Source organism: Anthonomus grandis, chromosome 3 (assembly GCF_022605725.1).
Source record: "Anthonomus grandis grandis chromosome 3, icAntGran1.3, whole genome shotgun sequence".
Taxonomy (NCBI): Eukaryota; Metazoa; Arthropoda; class Insecta; order Coleoptera; family Curculionidae; genus Anthonomus; species Anthonomus grandis.
The window spans coordinates 36,473,456-36,491,779 of record NC_065548.1 but is presented as its reverse complement, the minus strand read 5'-3'; the positions used below and the strand labels follow the sequence as shown (position 1 = coordinate 36,491,779).

At 30.2% G+C, this 18,324-nt stretch overlaps 1 protein-coding gene across 4 annotated transcripts in view; it reads left to right on the top strand.

Annotated features, from left to right (window-relative positions):
- The first annotated feature begins 4,396 nt into the window (after positions 1 to 4,396).
- LOC126734472 (homeobox protein extradenticle) overlaps positions 4,397 to 18,324 on the top strand; it is a 69,545-nt gene continuing 55,617 nt past the window's right edge. For 2 of the 4 annotated variants that reach the window (XR_007660063.1, XM_050438121.1), the window contains exons 1-2: positions 4,400 to 4,651; positions 4,712 to 4,946. Coding sequence is in view for 3 of the 4 variants with exons in the window: in XM_050438121.1 (XP_050294078.1) it covers positions 4,573 to 4,651; positions 4,712 to 4,946 (314 nt within the window). In the remaining variant the exon portion in view is untranslated. Of the gene's footprint in view, positions 4,652 to 4,711; positions 4,947 to 18,324 lie in introns of all 4 variants that reach the window. The other 2 variants (XM_050438122.1, XM_050438124.1) reach the window with 2 other exon arrangements.

The following is an 18,324-nucleotide window of genomic DNA, read 5'->3' as shown; positions in this document are numbered from 1 at the left end:
TCTAACGGCGTTATATCAGGAGATCTAGCAGGCCATTCTATAGGCCTCCTTCGCCTTATCCATTTATCTGGAAACTCGTTGTCTAGCCATTGCCGAACGGGAAGAACATAGTGAGGAGGAGCGCCGTCTTGCTGGAAATATATTTCAGCCTCATCAAGTATAGGGTTTCCATCATCATCGATTTGGTTTGCAATGGATTCAGTGGTAAGCGGATTGATGATATTTTCCAACATATCCAAATAAATGTCTCCATTTAAATTTCCGTTAATTAATAATGGCCCAACATACCTATGCGAAGTTATCTTCTCCCGATGTCTGGCGCTAAACGTGACGGCAGTTTGACGAGCACATTGATTTTGGGCACCATAAATTAGAATAATTTCCACTCTTTCGGCTAGTGTGTAAACCATTTTGGAAGTAAAATCTTCAATTCAACAAATAAAGTTTCATTATTCCAAGACTGTCACAAATGTAACTGACGGCAAAATAAATTCTTTATTTTCCTTAGCAACTATAAATAACTAAGCAGGTATAACAATAAATACAGTTCGCCCAGGATATCTGTGTTGATGAAAAAAATGCGGAAAAAAAATTCAGGTTGTTATTTAGTTTCTTCCACGTCTAATCTTCGGAATTGCTGTTTATGTTGGTAGTTTCCGTTTTAAATTATAAACGAATTGTAGATTTAGGGCAAACCCTAACGGGAAACATTTTGAACACTTATTGAAATAAAAACTGATATTTTCATGTTTTTCTTTTCTATCTGAACAAATTAAGATAAAGAAAGATTTTTCTAATTTTCTCCAAAACGTGATTGACCGGATTTTAACCGAAAATTTAATAATTTTGCAATTACATTTAATTGAATAATTCAAGATTTGCTTATTAAAATTTTTTGAAACTTTGCACTAGGGTTTGCCAGATTGGCCTCTTCAAAAAGTTATCTTACATTTTTTCTGTAAAATGTAGAGGGAAGCCAATAATTGACCCCCTTAAAATTTACATGGGATTTTCTATGTTTCTCTCGTCGACGCACCACCCGGTATATATTTTAAATGATTCTGAGAAACATAGTAATAAAAGATTTTTTAAATTTCCTTCAGTTCCCATCACAAGAAAAACATGGAGAGCGATATGCAATGTAAATTTTATTAGGAGTTTGAGCTATAGAATTTCTTCTGATCAGTTCTCTCCACATATTTAATAATGCTGATTCTGCTGGCTTTAGACTACAATACATTTTTATTTAAACATTTATTTTCTCTTTTTTTCACATAAATCATTTAGTAAATTTATTTATAAGGTTTGCACTGCCTATTTTTTTATTTTATTTTATACTCGTATCATACCACTTCCTGTGTTCACTGAGACGAGACATAGGTATAGAGACTAAGAGACCTGAGCACCCGGAATGGATCAGAATTAATGTTTTTCTTACAACTTGTGTTTTTTTAAGAGTTTTTTTTAATTTTATGTAAACATCTTTCTTTGAATTAAGTTTTTATTAATATTATAGTTCCAATATATGTTGTTAGTATTAAAAGAGACCAACAAATATATACTATGTAAGTGATATATGTTTGTACTAAAAAGTGGTTTTCAATTGCAAAGAGTTTATTTTGTTTTGTAGATGGATATAGTTTATACTGCATTGTTTCTTTCGATAATACTCTGCTATAGAATTTTTAATTAATTTTAAAAATTATATTTTTAAAATCTCTTTAATTTTTCTTTAGGAAACAGATACAAGTACATATTAAATAAGGAGAATTCATCCTCCATTGAATCTATGTAATAATAAAATGAGGATATTATTAACCTAATAAGAATGCCTTTAGATGTATGATGAGAAATGAGCACACAATTCTTTAATCTGTCTAAAATTAGAATAGTTCAGTGCTAACAAAATACTTTTTAACATTTTTAAATTAATTCTAATATATGTTAGATTGTAGATTTCAAAAATAACTTTTAAAAAAAAACTTTTATTTATAAATTACAAAAATAAAAACCGACATAGGTTTATCTTATACTAAATACTTAATAATAATGATCTCTAGAGCTAACAAGCAATGGCTTTTTATATAAACAGAAAATGCTGACTATCATGAGAACAATAAGATAAGGTTCTTTCCACAGTCTTTTTAAACAAACAACAGCTAAGCATAAAAGGTGCTACGTTTGCTTATTCCCGGAAACGCCTACGGATCTGGTTGAGACGGTAAACATCTGGGTTGGCCTTGGTATCGGGTTTCATGGTATATTCTCATCTAACATATATAATGTCAGTTATAATACATTATTGTATATTATGTATTATTATTATGTTATTATTGTGTATCATCTTAAGTAATTTTTTTTCAGGAAAATTAAATAATAAATGTATTAAAGAAAAACATTGTTTTATTTCCATTTGTCCAATTGGTGATTATGTCGTACACTATTGTTAGTATACTGTCGTAGATTATTGCAGTAAATTAACTCATTTAGATATGTACAATAAAGCTGAAAAGTTTTCTTTTTGTTCAGATGAATATCTGATGCTAACACCTAATCAAAAAGGCTCTTTTCTCTATGAGTAACCTTTTTGATTAGGCGTTTGCTTTAGATATTACGATTAAATGATAAGATTGTCAGATTAAATGAAATTTGATTTCCCGCTTTAATTTGGCCAGACCTTTCACCACTTTGATTGGTCCAATTAGGCACGTCAAACTGTCAAGTTAGTTACAACAGTTTCCGTTGCCAAGCGAGAGGACGTTAGCTGACTTGTCAGAAGAATTTCTATCAGTTTGTATGCAACCACCACTTCTCTATATATTTGTGTTCTATGCATTTGTCTATGTTGCCAAATTGAGCATCCCGGTTCGTTGCGTGCCTCTGCGTTACGGCGTATGCGTACGTGTATTTAGTTAAATTTATAAATTTAGTGTGTCCCACACACGAACTTATAAATATACCTGGACTGCTAATGCATATGGCCACGATACCCAAAAATGACCACTGCATGGTGAGCGCCATTTTAATAGTGGTTGTGTCCTTTTGATGTTGGTCACTCTGAAAATGTTTAGTTATTGCCAACAAAAAATATATTAAATAACGGTAATGAAGTTGATGACGTTGATATTTGACGTGTGAGTATAGCGGATTGCCTAGTTTTTGGCGATTTGTAAACGACGCTTATGGGTATATCGTCTGCAACAGGCGATATAGCTTCCTTCTTATTTAATACGTGGATAATGTATCATCATTCTTATTTAAAATTATTTGGTTCAGTGATCAGTCCCACTCAAAACCGAATAATTGTGAATTGTCTGTCTGTGTGGTTCATGATAGAATAATATATAAAGTTGTTTATTTTTACTATATAAACCCCTATTAATGTAGAAACAGTGTGCATAGAAGGAAAGTAAAAGAAAGAAAATAGGTGTTTTTTAACTGAATTTGAAGATTCAAGATTATTAGAATAATAAAGTAAATATTTTAAAGTGCATGCATCTATTGCAAATTGATTGAAACTTTGTCTCATTTTAGGTGAGGATTACTTTCTTTCATAAATTTTAACGAAATTCTTAAAGAAGTACCAGAAAAATCACAGATCTAACGCAACTATCTTAAATTCTTACCTATATGTAACTTTCCTTTCTATTTTGTATGTTTGTAAACATAACCTCTTAAAAACTTTAATTGTTTTGTTTCCCTACAGTTGGCACAACTAAAATTTGTCAGAGTGACCAACATCGAAAGGACACAATCACGGGAAATGGCGGCCCCCTAGTAGTGGTCATTTACTTTTCACCGAATTGGCAGTCCAGGTATATTTATAAGTTCGTGTTTGGAACCCTTCCTAGACCCTTTCCTGCTGTTGCCCTTTGCCAGTGGTAGCTGAACCAATTCACGCCGATAGTCAGGCCGGATGCATCGTAGGGGAGGCGTCACCGTGCATTTCAGTATTAAAAATTGTGAAAATATCGATTCGGGGAACAGGGTACATACCCGACAGTTTTCCCGAATCTCCAAATCGTGCTGGCAGCTTGCCTCGTAGCGTAGCAGAAGCCATTAAAACCACAAACCAAACCAAACCAAACGTCCTGCTGTTCCGTCTCCTTTCTCCTTAACAAACTTTCTTTTTTAAGAAGTTATTAAGGGTTGTTTGTTTTGAAATAAAAATACTGGATGTAATAAGCTATGTTTGAAGGAATGTCCAAACAAGACAATTCATCTTGGAAACAAATTTTTTCGTCTAATATGATTATCGCTTTTCTGTATTTTAAAGCAAAAACAGCGATAAATCAACTTTATTGGATAAAGTTGCGAATACCGACGCCAATGTTGGTGACATTTGGCTTTGCCAAGCTAACCTCACCCTATAGAAAAATTTTTGTAGTGGCCTTGAAAATCCATAATATGATCTGACATTTGGCGCAGGCATCGATGCGTCGAAAACAAACTAGCTGTTCTAAAAAAGTCAGCTCCAGCTTGGGCCCTTTGTTTATTAATCAATTTACTGCTATTTCTTGTGAAAATTCATAGTCCTTAAACAATTTTATTCTCGATACATCCATAAATATTATGGATGACCCGGGACGTATGATGGGACACGCTGGGGCCGGTCTGATGGCCCCTCAACCCTACGGAATGGGTCCCCAAGGTAAGTTTCTTTTAATTCAATGCATTTATCAGAATATTTTAAAAACCAATTTAAATAAAGGTGAAGCTCCTTCAGGGGAAAACGAGCCCCGCAAGCAAGACATTGGAGAGATATTACAGCAAATAATGAACATCACTGATCAGAGTCTTGATGAGGCCCAAGCGAGGAAGCACACTTTAAACTGTCACCGAATGAAACCAGCCCTGTTTTCTGTTTTGTGTGAAATTAAGGAAAAGACTGTTTTGTCTCTACGGAATACCCAAGAGGAGGAACCACCAGATCCACAATTAATGAGGTATGTTCTGCTTAGTTTTTAATTTTTTTTTTCTTATTTTTTTATCAAACATTGTCTAACAGGAAATTCCTATTAATAAGAAAACATGCTTAACAGATGAAAAGTAATTATACAAAAGCAATAAACTGAAAAAACTAGAAACTAAATACTTTAGGCATCTTAGGTAAACATATAAAACTTAACAGTTTACAAAAATTGATGATCACCACTTCAGATTTACTTTTAATTACAAAGTTTTATAATTTTTTGTGCTGTTCAAAATAGCACAAAAAATTATAAAACTTCACCTATAATTTTTTTTTTTATGACATTTGGTGTTTTGGCAATGGCTATCAACTTCTTTTTTTTAAATACAGACCTTCATTTTTTATAACTTTTTTTAAAATCATTTTTTATTCCTTTTAATATGAGGTATATCATTCATACATTTTGATGTATTAATAACGATCATCAGGAATTTTTCCTTAATGCAGGCCTGATTTTTTTTTTAATTGTAAATTAATTACTTATTAATACACTAAAAAGTTTATCTTTTTGGTCGATGTTTAACAATATTTATAAACGCTAAAATAATATAAAAGTGGTAATATTAATAATAATTCCATTTTAGACAGAAAATGACTTGGTTTTTTTTAAATAACCTTTAAAGAGTGTACAAGTTATATAATAGCTGTCATCATTATTTTAACTTTTAAATGTAACTTTGGAACTGTCTAATAAGTCCTTCTGAAACATGAAAATTTTTGCGTCTGATGATTGATAAGCCATTAAAATTTGAAAATCATATCTCCTGTTTAATAGGTAAGCTATCATCCAACTGTTATGCTATTAGAGTAATAACACATTCTCTGGGACTATGTGGCTAAAATTGCCTACCATATGCTCTTATTGAGTCTCATCTGAGATATGGTATTGTGTTTTGGGGTGTGTGCTCTCAGTATTTGTCCAGCTCTCTATTTATTTTGCAAAAAAGAGCCATACACTACATGTGTGTAGCTCCCTTTCGTAGTGCTTTCGTAGTTCGTTCAGCCCATGTAGGCCATTATTTCTCAACCTATTCTATTAATAATAATAATAGAATAGGTTGGGATCAGAGTGTTGATAATAAGCGATATTCATCAACACTCTGTCCTGACATTGTCATGCCTTTTTATTTTAGAGACTGTTTGTCTTATCCACAAACAATATCTCCATCAGCTTGTCCCCCTCTCCTCGGGTTACAATCTCAGAACAACCTTCTCTTTGAAAACATCTGTTGTGTTACATTAAATAAATAAGACAATGCAAGTTCGACAAGATGTTTTCACTGTACCATTGTCTACCACCTTCAAAAACAAACCTTCTCTTTACCTCTGCCTATCCAAAAAAGTGAGCAGATTAAGCCCTTTATTGTGTATGGGGGCAGAAGGCTTTTTAACCATCTAGCCCTTTATATAAGGCTAATAAATTGTGAAAAATGTTTTAGGAAAAATATAAAGAAACTTTTACTTGCTAAACCATTTGATTCTCTAGATGAGTTTTTAAATACAACTTTTTGACAGTGAAGAGTTTTGCATAGTGTGATGTGACTTCTTACTACTCTAATAATAATATCCTTTACTTGCCAACAAAATCATATTACAGGATTACAAAGCAATGTCATACAAGGGAAAATCTAGCTCCCATAGGATACATTAATTTTTCTTATCTAGAATTCATAGAGGCAATAGCCTTATATAAACAAAATAACATTTAAAAGTAAAATTATAAAACATAGCATATAAAACATTATATAACATAAAATATAAATATTCCAATGATTTGACTAAATTTATAATAAATTTATTTTTAATAAATAATATTATAATGAACAAAAATAAATAAAGGCTATTAAATAATATGTAAATAATTATGAAATAACTTATTAATAATTTAAATGTTCGAAATGACAACCATTATTTTGTAAGCATTATTGTGTGAATTGCTTACAATTTTTCTTTGAATGTTTAATGAATTGAAATTTCATTTCACACTTCTCTTATTTTTAAACTTAGGTTCTCTAAATTTTGAGGCATATAAAATTATAGACTTGATAAACTTGGTTCTTAATTCAAATTTCAAATTCAAATTTATTAATCATTTTGGTTATATTATAACAAACTTTTTAACTTAATTATACTCAATAATAATAGTTAACAGTCATTTTTGTTTTTAACATACATCTAGATGTTGTAACATCTGTTTGTGTATGCTGAGACATCACAACATTTTAGTAATAATATAAAATATAGCTAACCATAATCTACAACTAAACAAAAATTCTCCAATAAAGTTTCCCTTCCCAAAACTATTTAAAAAAAATTAAATTTATCTATATTTGAATAAATAAATTTTCTACAGACCTTACTAAAGTTTTTAATATTATTTATATTTTTTACGCTGTTTGGTAAGATGTTATAAAATTTCGGGGACAAGTATCCTAAAAATTGTTGCCCTATAGTTTTTTTTATGTTTGGTATTTTTAGGTGTCTGTTTATATTATTTCGGGTTGTGTAGGAATGACTAACATAATTCTTGATTTTTTCTGATTTATGTGTATAAATGTATGTTGACAATATGTAAATTGAGTGTATATTAAAAATTTCTTCAGAATATAATTGTTGTGTAGGAAATCTTTTTTGTTTTTTGTATATAACTTTTAAAATAAAGTTTTGTACTACATTAAGTTGTTTTAAACAATTCTTGTATAGACCTCCCCAGACAATCACCCCATACCTTAACAAGGACTCAACCAAGGATTTATAAATTAAAATTAGTAATTTTTCATTTAAAATATTTCTCAAAATATGAAATTGATAACTAAGTTTACGGATGTTTTGTGTTAATTTTAGAATGTGTTGGTCCCATTTTAAATGTTTATCCACAATGATACCCAGATATTTAGTAAATGAAACTTCCTTGATACCAATTGATTCAAGTTTAATTTGTTGAAAGCTGGGGCGATTAGCAGCTGTTATAGAAAATGCAATATAGTTTGTTTTTTGACTCTTGAGACTTAATTTAAAAGAATCCAGCCAGTTCTTGACTGTTTCTAGACCAAGTTCTGCAGTTTTTTTTGTAGTTTTAGTGTTGTTCTTGCAGTTTTAAGATTGGTAAGAGCGTTAATATAAGTTATAAAAAGTATAGGTCCAATAACTGTTCCTTGTGGAATTCCAATTTTTATATAAGATGGTTCACTAATCTCATTATTTATTTTTAAAGACTGTTTTCTGTCCCCCAAGTAACTTTCAAAGACCCTTGACACTGGACCTCTAATACCATAAGATCTTAAACTATCTAGCAAAAGCTCATGCGGTACAGTGTCAAAGGCCCTTGCTAGGTCCAGAAACACTGACAAACACTTTCTATCACCATCAAAAGCCTGATTCACTCACTTTGTTAATTCGCAGACAGCATCGGATGTGCTGAGCCCCCCAATGAAACCAAACTGATTTTGTGTTAATACATTATTTTTTTGTAAATAGTCAATAAGTCTATCTTTCAAACATTTTTCGAAGAGCTTGGAAAAATTATTGATCACACTTATAGGACGATAGTTACCTATTTCACATTTATCACCTGATTTATATATTGGAGTGATTATTGATACTTTAAATTGAGTAGGTACTGTTCCTGTTTTAAATATTAGGTTGATAATGTGAACCAATGGTTGAATAAGGTAAATATGAAATTTTTTTATAAATTTTGAGCTAATAGTATCAAACCCAGGCGCGGAATTGTTTTTTAACGAAAAAATATGTTTAATTATTTCATTCCTATTAGTTGGTTTTAGAAACATTGAAGATACACTGTTATGATTAATTTTGAATTGTTTTTTTGGTTTTTTTATTTGGTTCTGCATATTTACTCCTACGTCTATAAAATACTGATTACAAAAGTTTGCCATGTTTTTGTTATTTGAAAATTCTTTGTTATTATTTTTTATTTTTATTATGTCATTTCCTTTAGTAGTAATTTGATTTCTAACCTCATTTATAACTTTATACATTTTGCTCATATTATTCTTAGATTCCTCAATTTTTGTTTTGTAATAGTCATTTTTACATTTATTTATTATTTTACCCAATGAGTTTCTGTATGTTTTATATTGTTGTTCTTTTTCCAAACTATAATTTTTATTCAATTTTCTTTTCATTTTGTCCCTATTTTTTATTGAACATATAATAGCAGCAGTTATCCAAGGTTTTATTTTTTTAATAATTTTTTGTTTTAATATTTTTGTCTCTTCAGAGCTTTGTATAATATGTTCGACAACATTATAAAAAATTTTGGTTGCAATTTCGACATCATTAATATTTAAAATAGTGTTTTCCCAATTTTGTTTTATAAGTAAGTCTTTTGCCTTCTCATTGTTTAATATTTTTATAGTTTTAATTTTTATATTATTGGAAACATTACCTGCCCGAACCTCGTCTCTAGCAAAATTAAGCAACACAGGATAGTGATCGGTGACGTCAGTTTCCAAAATAAAAGAAAGATGTTTATTTTTGTTTTCCAAAATTTTTTTTTTAAGGAAAATGTGGTCAATACAGGCTTTTGATGTTAATGCGACCCGTGTAGGACCAGTTATAAGGGAGTAGAATCCGTAAGACATCAAGAGAGCTAGGTAGTTATTTGTATCAGCTGAATTTTTAGATAGAATATTTATGTTTATATCTCCCAGAAGTATTTCTGTTTGCTGATTACATTCACGTAATAAATAATTTTCCAGGTCATCGAGAAAAGACGATACTACCGTCGAGGGAGATCTATATATACACGTTATGCCATATTGTATATCAGTTATAGCTAAAGTTATCCTAATCAAAGTAATTCCCGACCTAATTAGTTTTATATTTTCTACTTTGTTTATGTTTAAATTATTTTTTATATAAACAATCACCCCATCATTCTGGTTACAGTCTCCCCCACTATAATACATTTTAAAGCCCTCTATATTAAATTCATTACCAACCAATTGCCATGTTTCACCCAAAACAATAATGTCGCAAGATATTAAATTATATGTTTGTAGAAAAACTATCATTTGATCAAAGTTTTTTTTTTTAACTTCTTATGTTAAAATGAATGATATTTAAGAGTTTGGAACCTATGTTAATTTTTTTGCTTACATAATCACAGTCCGTACTTTGTTGATCCGCATTATCTAAAACGTCCAGTTCTTGTAGCACTTCTACCTCTCTTAATAAAACCCCATATTAAAAAAATCCATGGATGTTATATCAGGCGATCTTGCAGGTCAATTTATAGGACCTTTATTACCAATCCAACAAATATTAACATGAATAAAAACTGAATATCATTATTCCTGTGTAAAATATTAAACCATGAGCAAACTCAATATAAAGGTGCATTTTATTGCTAAGTCAGTAGATCTAGCTACCATTAATAAGCTTTCCTAACTAAAAATAAAGTATTAAGTGGATGTCAATTTGGTTTTCGAGAGCGCACTAGCACAAGTAATGCAATGTTTGCATTCCGGGAGAGATTATACTTGACCTTGAGTCATGGTCAGTTTACTGCAGTGGTACTCTGTGACTTCTCTAAAGCCTTTGACTATGTCAACCATGGAATACTGCCCGGTAAGCTTTCTAGATATGGGTTTAGGGGAGTTGCTCTAGAATGGTTTAAATCTTTTTTGTCAGATAGAAAACACTCTGTTTGGTCAAATGGCACTTTGTCTGACCTTTGTGTAGTGAGCCATGGAGTTCCTCAGGGTTCGGTTCTCAGTCCCATTTAATTTCTATTGTATGTAAATGACCTGGCGTCTCTCCAGATAAGAGGATTCTTTACTATTTTTTCAGATGACACCATCATCTTATGGGCAGACAATAATAAAAGCACATTAACAAAAACTATTTCTGAAAATTTACTAATGGTTAAACAGTGGTATGATGCTAATCTGTTGTCTTTAAATAAATAAAATAAAATAATCTTTATTGTATGCACAAATAAATTACATCTATTCTACAAAGGTGGAAAGTACCGCTAGGCGTGTTTTAATAAGCACCACAATAAATAATAAAAGGACAATTTTCTTAAAAATAAAAATTTGAATAAAAATGATTCCGAGAACCAACCATACCAGAATCAAAGTTATACCTGTATTAAAATATCAGCAGTCTCAAAAAATTTTTTAATTTAGACTTAAAAGAGGCCATGCCTAAATCTTTAATTTCTGCAGGTAGGCCATTATAAATACAGGCAGAAGTATATATGAAAGAACTTTTCAGAAATAAGTCAGTCTTATGCTGGGGGATTGATGAATATTTACATAATGTGTATCTGCCCTTTGAATAAGGAATTCTGACAGATTTTCTGGTTCATGAAAATTAAGTAATTTATGTACAGTGCAGCTTATACCCAAAAATCTTTGGGCCATATTAAGACTATAGACCTGCTTTACATGCCCACTCACATGAACCCTCCGAGGCAAATTTCTAGTAAATCTTACACAGAAATTTTCAATTTTTGTGGATTTTATATTTATTTTGTTCAGTTAAAAAAGGACCATATACAATATTTAAATATCCAGCAATACTAAGCACTAAACTCTCTGTAAGTATTTTTTTTGTACTAGCAGGCAAAATATCGTTAAATTCATATAATGACTTTAATTTATAATATGACTGTTGACAGATCTTATTTAGATGCGCATGAAATGGCATTCGATTATGCATACAAAGGCCCAGGTTTTTTACTTGATCTACTCATTCCAATTCAACACCCTTAATATTTAATTTACTTGGTGCTCCATTATTCAATGTACTTTAATTTCTTGAGAACAGGATTGCCTGTGTTTTACCAGAATTTATAAAAAGTGAGTTTTTGTCAGCCCAATCAGAGATCCTCTGTAAGTCAGCATTAATTAAATCCAAAGCTTCAGGCAGGCAACCAACCAATGATGGCAGATAAATTTGCAAATCATCTGCATACTTGTGATACCTGCAGTAAATTATTTTATGAATTAAGTCAGCCACAAATATTATAAAGAGAAGTGGTCCCAACACCGACCCTTGCGGGACTCCCGACTCCCTGAGTTACATTTCTCGACCCAGAAGTTACCACACCCTCGTCATTAGTCAGCTTTACAGCCTGTTGCCTGTTTTGAAAGTAGCTTTTAAACCACCCATTTGCCTGAATATTGTAGTGCTTTAGTGTTGCCATTAAAAGTTCTATATTGAGAGTATCAAAGGCTTTTGTCATATCTATCAAAACAGAGGGACAACATTGTCCATTATCCAGAGATAGAGCAATATCTGTTGTTATTTTTAGAATAGCTATCGTACAGCTATAATTTGGTCTATTTGGTCTAAAGCCAGACTGAAATTTTGGGATAATGTTTCTGCTTAATAAATAATCCAGCAATTGACCTTTTACAATTTTCTCAATTAGTTTAGATAAAGTTGGCAAAATACTAATTGGTCTTAGTTCATTAATATTGGTTGGATTGTTCACTTTACGTACTGGAGTAACAAGGGCTTTTTTCCAGATGTCAGGGACACACCTAGAAGATAAAGAATTATTAATAATGTTCACTAGAGGTTTTAGGCAAATAGGAATGCAAGCTTTTAACATTTTTATAGAGATCTCATCTACCCCAATATAGCATTGCTTCTAATACTGTTTATGGTTTTATAAACTTCATTTTCAGAGACTAGTTTAAAATGAGACGGCTCCCCATCGATTGAGGAATTAAGAAATGTATCCAAATTATCTGGATCAATCTGTAATTGAGGCACACTATCCAGAAAATGATTATTAACAAGTGTTGGCTCTCTTAGATTAGAAGGAATTTCTGCAGGTGCATTGTTATTGGCTTTCCAATTAGAGATTTTTTTCCAAAAGTCCTTAGTTTTATGTGGTCCTTGACACTTGTTAATTTCATGAGCTGCCTTTTTTTCTGCCTTTACTGCCACATTTACACAATTCTTAAGATCAATGTAATACTTTCTACTATCATCAGTCTTTAGATAAAGATATTTTTTAAAAGCTTTATGTTTTAACTCTATCATTTTTTTTTTAATTATGTGTTAACCACAATGGTTTAGACCCTCTTTGTTTTAGTGGACAATAAACATCAAACAGGGACAGGATATTTTCATTGAATATTTGAATTTTTATATTTATATCATAGAATAGTATAGGTTATGCCAATCTACCTGTTGTAAACTTGCCCCAAACTCCTCAGAATATGCCAGTCTTAGATCTCTACCTTTTATCACAGAATTGTTACTTATTTTCAATTTATCACATTTTAATATACAAAATACTGCTTCATGATCTGTTGAAACTGGATCACATGGTACAACACCATAACTTTTGACTAGATTTATGTTATTTAAAATTATGAGATTAATTAAAGTTTCATTGTTGGGTGTTATTCTGGTTGATTCCTCAATTAGCTGAGTTAGACCAAAACTTTCTAAAATATCATTAAAAAACTTAAACTCTACAGATTTGTCATATAAAAAGTTAACATTAAAATCTCCAGTACATACCAAAACATTGCAATTACAAATAACCGCAGCAAAAACATCATATAGGCAATTGAGAGCAGAATATGGCACAGAAGGTGGTCTGTAAACATCCCCTATTGTTAGTAATTATTTATTACATTTAAAACATATCCAAAGTTGGTCAATTCCATTATTAAAATTGGGAGTATCAATGAGCTTAGACTGTACATATATTGCAACTCCACCTCCTCTACCATCTCTGTCTTTCCGGAAAAAATCAAAACCATTAATCAAATATATATCTGATAATAAATTACAATTTAACCAATAATAACAAATATAGAAAAGACTAAATTGTTAAGTTTTAAGTTTGTATGTTCAGACCAGTTAATGATTTACAACAAAGAATTGGAATTGTTATTGATGATAAACTATATGTCTATTTATGTTCATGTTTTATATTATAAATAGCTTTATCAACAAATACCATGTATTTATGGTAATAAAGCATGTTTTAAATTTTAATTTGAAATTATTTTCTAACTAAAAGTGAAGGTGTTTTCTAGTATGTATAGAAAAAAGTTGAAGTTCCTTAAAAGATAAGGTGCATCAATTTTACAGTTGCATAGATTAAATTAAAAAAGCGGGCTGCTCAGAATAGCGCAGTGCCTCAGAGATAAAAAATTAAATCTTTGCAGAAGTTTATGGTCATACCCCGTTCGAGGGTATATTCCATCAATTTGGAGCATAGATACTTCAAAAACCTGAGCTGCACCAATTCTAGTCTGTCTATATGGACATTAGAGTTGGGGAACCACACCATTGCTGCATAAAGTAATTTAGACTTAGTGAGGGCCATTATACAAGTTAACAAGACTGTCCAAAGTTTTAAATTCTCTTGTTGATTATGAAATCAAGAGTTTTTAAGAAAGATTCAACAACTTTATCGATGTATTTGTTGAATGTTAATTTGTTAGCAACTATGACCCCTAGATTCCTCATAGAGTCAACATTTTCTAGAGGAATATTACCTAACCTATAACTGTGCTTAATTTCATTGTGAATATTTGAGATTGATGTACACTTGAACTTTTTGTACACCAGTATGCTAAAGCATCAATATCTCTTTGGTATAGATCACAATCCTCTTTAGATTCTATTATGCAAAATATTTTTAAGTGATCTGCCAATAAAAGACACTCAGACATAATGGTGATATCATTGACAAATATAGAAAAAAAATCATGAGGCAGGATTGCTTCCTTGAGTGGCACCATTCAGTGTGGGATAACAATTTGACTTAAAGCCATTAAAATCAGTAAACCCGGAACGATTTTTCAGATATGAGACAGAGAGTTTTACAAGGCCATGATGGAAACCCATATATATCATTTTTTCAATGCTAAGATCATCTAGTTTAATATAACAATGTCAATAATTAACTGCTATAGGAAAGTTATGGCAAAAATATATATTTTTTATACACATGTCATAAGGAAAATTCTCTACAAATGATATAATGAAAACATTGAAGGACTGGTCATGTTTGTTCAAAATTAAACATATTGTTGTATCTACCAGATGATACATAAAATGCATTACTTGTACCAATAATGGAAGTTTTTTTAATAAAATATAGATTTACAATAAATTATAATGAATAATAAAATTATTCATTAGTTTATACAAAAGATCTCAAGCATAAGCAGTGTTTACAACAAACACTATAATAACAATGAAATAAAATATATAATAACTAATCCTAATTCTATCCTATCTAAAGAAGGTTTATGCAGTAAAAAAAAGTGTTTATTTTTGAATTGCTTGTATGTTTGTGAACCTTTTATATCACTAGATAATGCATTATAAGATTTTATGAAGTTAAAGTTAAAGGCAAGATACTATAAGCAACTAGTTAATAATTCTAAAGATAACATGAAAACATTTTATAATATCATTAATAAAACAGCAAACACAAAAAATAATAAAATTAAAATTATTAGATGACAATAAAAACTGTTTCATAGTATAAAACATTTAGAAAATTTTTGTCTGACATATATTAAAACAGCTTTAACACAGTGTTCATAAAGTTTTGCAAAATAAGATCAAATGTCAATTGGTCAGTAATTAAAAAAGTCACTATTATTTCCAGATTTAAATATTAAGCAAAAGTTTGATATATTCCAGTTATTTGGAAAGTAAATAAAAAATGTGATAAATAGGCAGATAGAGAGAATAACAACATTGTTTTAACACATTTTGTTAGGAATCAGCTCAGATCCTTGTTAATGTCTGCTATGAATAGTGCAAATATTATTTCAGTAGGGCTTATTATTATTGAGACATGCCTTGATCAAACTTTTTTTCTAAGTTTCATTATTCATTTAAGTTTTTTTCACACAACTTTTATCACCCTATCCTTCAAAATCTAAGAACTTTCTTAATCTTACTTAGTCTCTTGTTCTCTATTTACTGCATATATACACTAGGTAGCATATCAACATGACACTACTAGAACACTATTTGGTGATATAAACGTAGGTTTAAACTTTAGGGTTTAGTAGGTTAACTTTTATGTTTGAAGCTTGATTGAGATGGATTTTTGTTGTGTCTTGTAGTTGTGGTACAGATTTTCGGTAATCTGAAATTGTTTTTTATTTATTTGTTTGAATTTTTATATCTAGTGAAGCTTAGTTTAAAGGGATACATATTTCCCTTATTACCTATTTGTTTTGATTTGATCTTTTTATTAAGATTTTTAAGTATTTCTTAAGACTGAGATTTTATGTTTCAATTTTATTTTAATTACTTGAAATATATTGCTGATATTTTAAAAAAAGTTCTTTATTGTTTAAAAAAATATAATTTTTTTTAACAAAGCATGTATGCAGTTATAATCAAAATATAGCTTAACAAGATAAATATAAGTATACCTCAATAAAGTAGTAAAATATAAATTATAAAATATACAAAGTAGTAAAACATATGACTTAAGTTATAAACCAATTATAAAACAGTAAAATAACAAAATCTGGTAAAACATAAAGTATAAAAAATAAAGGGTATTTAAACTAAACGTGTTCAGCCGTTTTTGGCTGAACAATTTGTTTTGTCTCGGACACTTTGTATTTAAAGATGGATAGCCTATGCTATTGAAGTAACACTTGTGGAGTCACCGCGTGGCCGAGAGTGACAGCAACCTATTGCGCTCATTGTAACGTATCAGCTGTCGCATATTACTAGTAGTTATCAGTTGTTATTAACAAATAATATTCGGCAAAATATAATACATAAATGTTCAATATGTTTTTTTAATGAGTCTAAATTATTTGAATGTTCAATACTTTCTTCTTCAGTTGTATTTAAATTAATTAATATGTCCTTACTTAGTAAATTCAATTCATTCAAGTTGATAGTAAGTTTACACTTATCATTTTCTAAAGAAGATATTAAAGTTAATAGTTGTTTTTCTTTTGTCTTTAGTTGAGATATTTCAGTACTAAAGTTATCTTTTTGTTTGTAAAGAAAGATTCTAAAGAGCTAAGGAAAACTTGTTTTTTGCTTCTGACACTTCATCTTCAAAGATTAGAGTATTTCTTCATAATCTTTCTAAATGTCTTTTCTTTTTCTTTCAGTTTAACAAGTAATTCGGATATTTTATGTTCATAATACTTCTTCGTATTTTCTTCCTTGCCAAAATTTAGTTGACATTTATTAGAACATAAGATTTTGTATCTGCCCAATTTTATCAGCTTGGGTAGAAAATCGATTTACATCATATGCACAAGAAATTTGATATTTAAATTCTTTATTCCTGCAGCACTTGCAAACAAAAAGCAACATAAAGTTTCTAATCATTTTGATCGATAATGTTAATTTAAGTAAACATAGAATTGGCGCCAAAGAATTGCAGGAATGAATCGACATCTATTTTCCATGAAAACAAGGGCAATCTCCAAATAAAAACATTAACTAACACTAAACCATATTAACAATAAGATAATGTAATTTAAACTATTAATTTAAACTCAAATAATTCTTCTTGCCCATTAAACTCAATGTGGATAAAGTATATGTCTAATATAATTTTCAATCTATCTTTCACATTGCTAAAATTGCTACCAACTTTGGTGTGGTCTTCTCTAATCCTAAATATCTTCTTGGAAGCCCAATGCTCGTATAGGAAGTATTATGTTATCAGTGGGCTTAATAAATTAAAGGGAAATGGGGCTATTGGCTTTGATGGTGTTCCAGGATATATTATAAAAGGTTAAGCTGACCTATTAAGTCAGCCAGTGATGTTTATGTTTAATCTTTGTTTTAAAATCAGCCTTCTTAATAAAATAATTCCCATTTTGTGTTTTGATATTTTAAAACGGAAAGTGGTAAACTATAGACCAATTTAATTTCTTAATTCTATTTTTAAGGTGTTCAAGGTTTTTTTTTTAAAGCTTTATCGGAATATTAGACATTATATATCCAAGCAACAATATGGTTTCCTACCCAAGTCGATGTTGTATTCACTGACTTTGAAAAAGTCTTTCACAAAGGTCATACTTAAAGCCCTTCAATAAATGAATGTAGCACCTGCTCTGTAGCACCTGCTTATGTTGTTGATGTTGATGAGGCAAATTATTGTCGAGATCAGTGGCTTTAGGTCGAATCTTAGTGATTTGGGTGTTGCCCAAGAGTAAAATTTTGGGCTATTATTTTTTATTACGGCAATAATGACATGCGCAAGTCATACATATATTCCACTGCCCTTTTGTTTACTGATGACTTCAAAGTGTTCTTTGAAATTGATGAATATGGCCGCAAGTGCGATCTCTTACAGGATGATCTTAATAGAGTAGTTAAGTGCTGTACCGGGAATAACT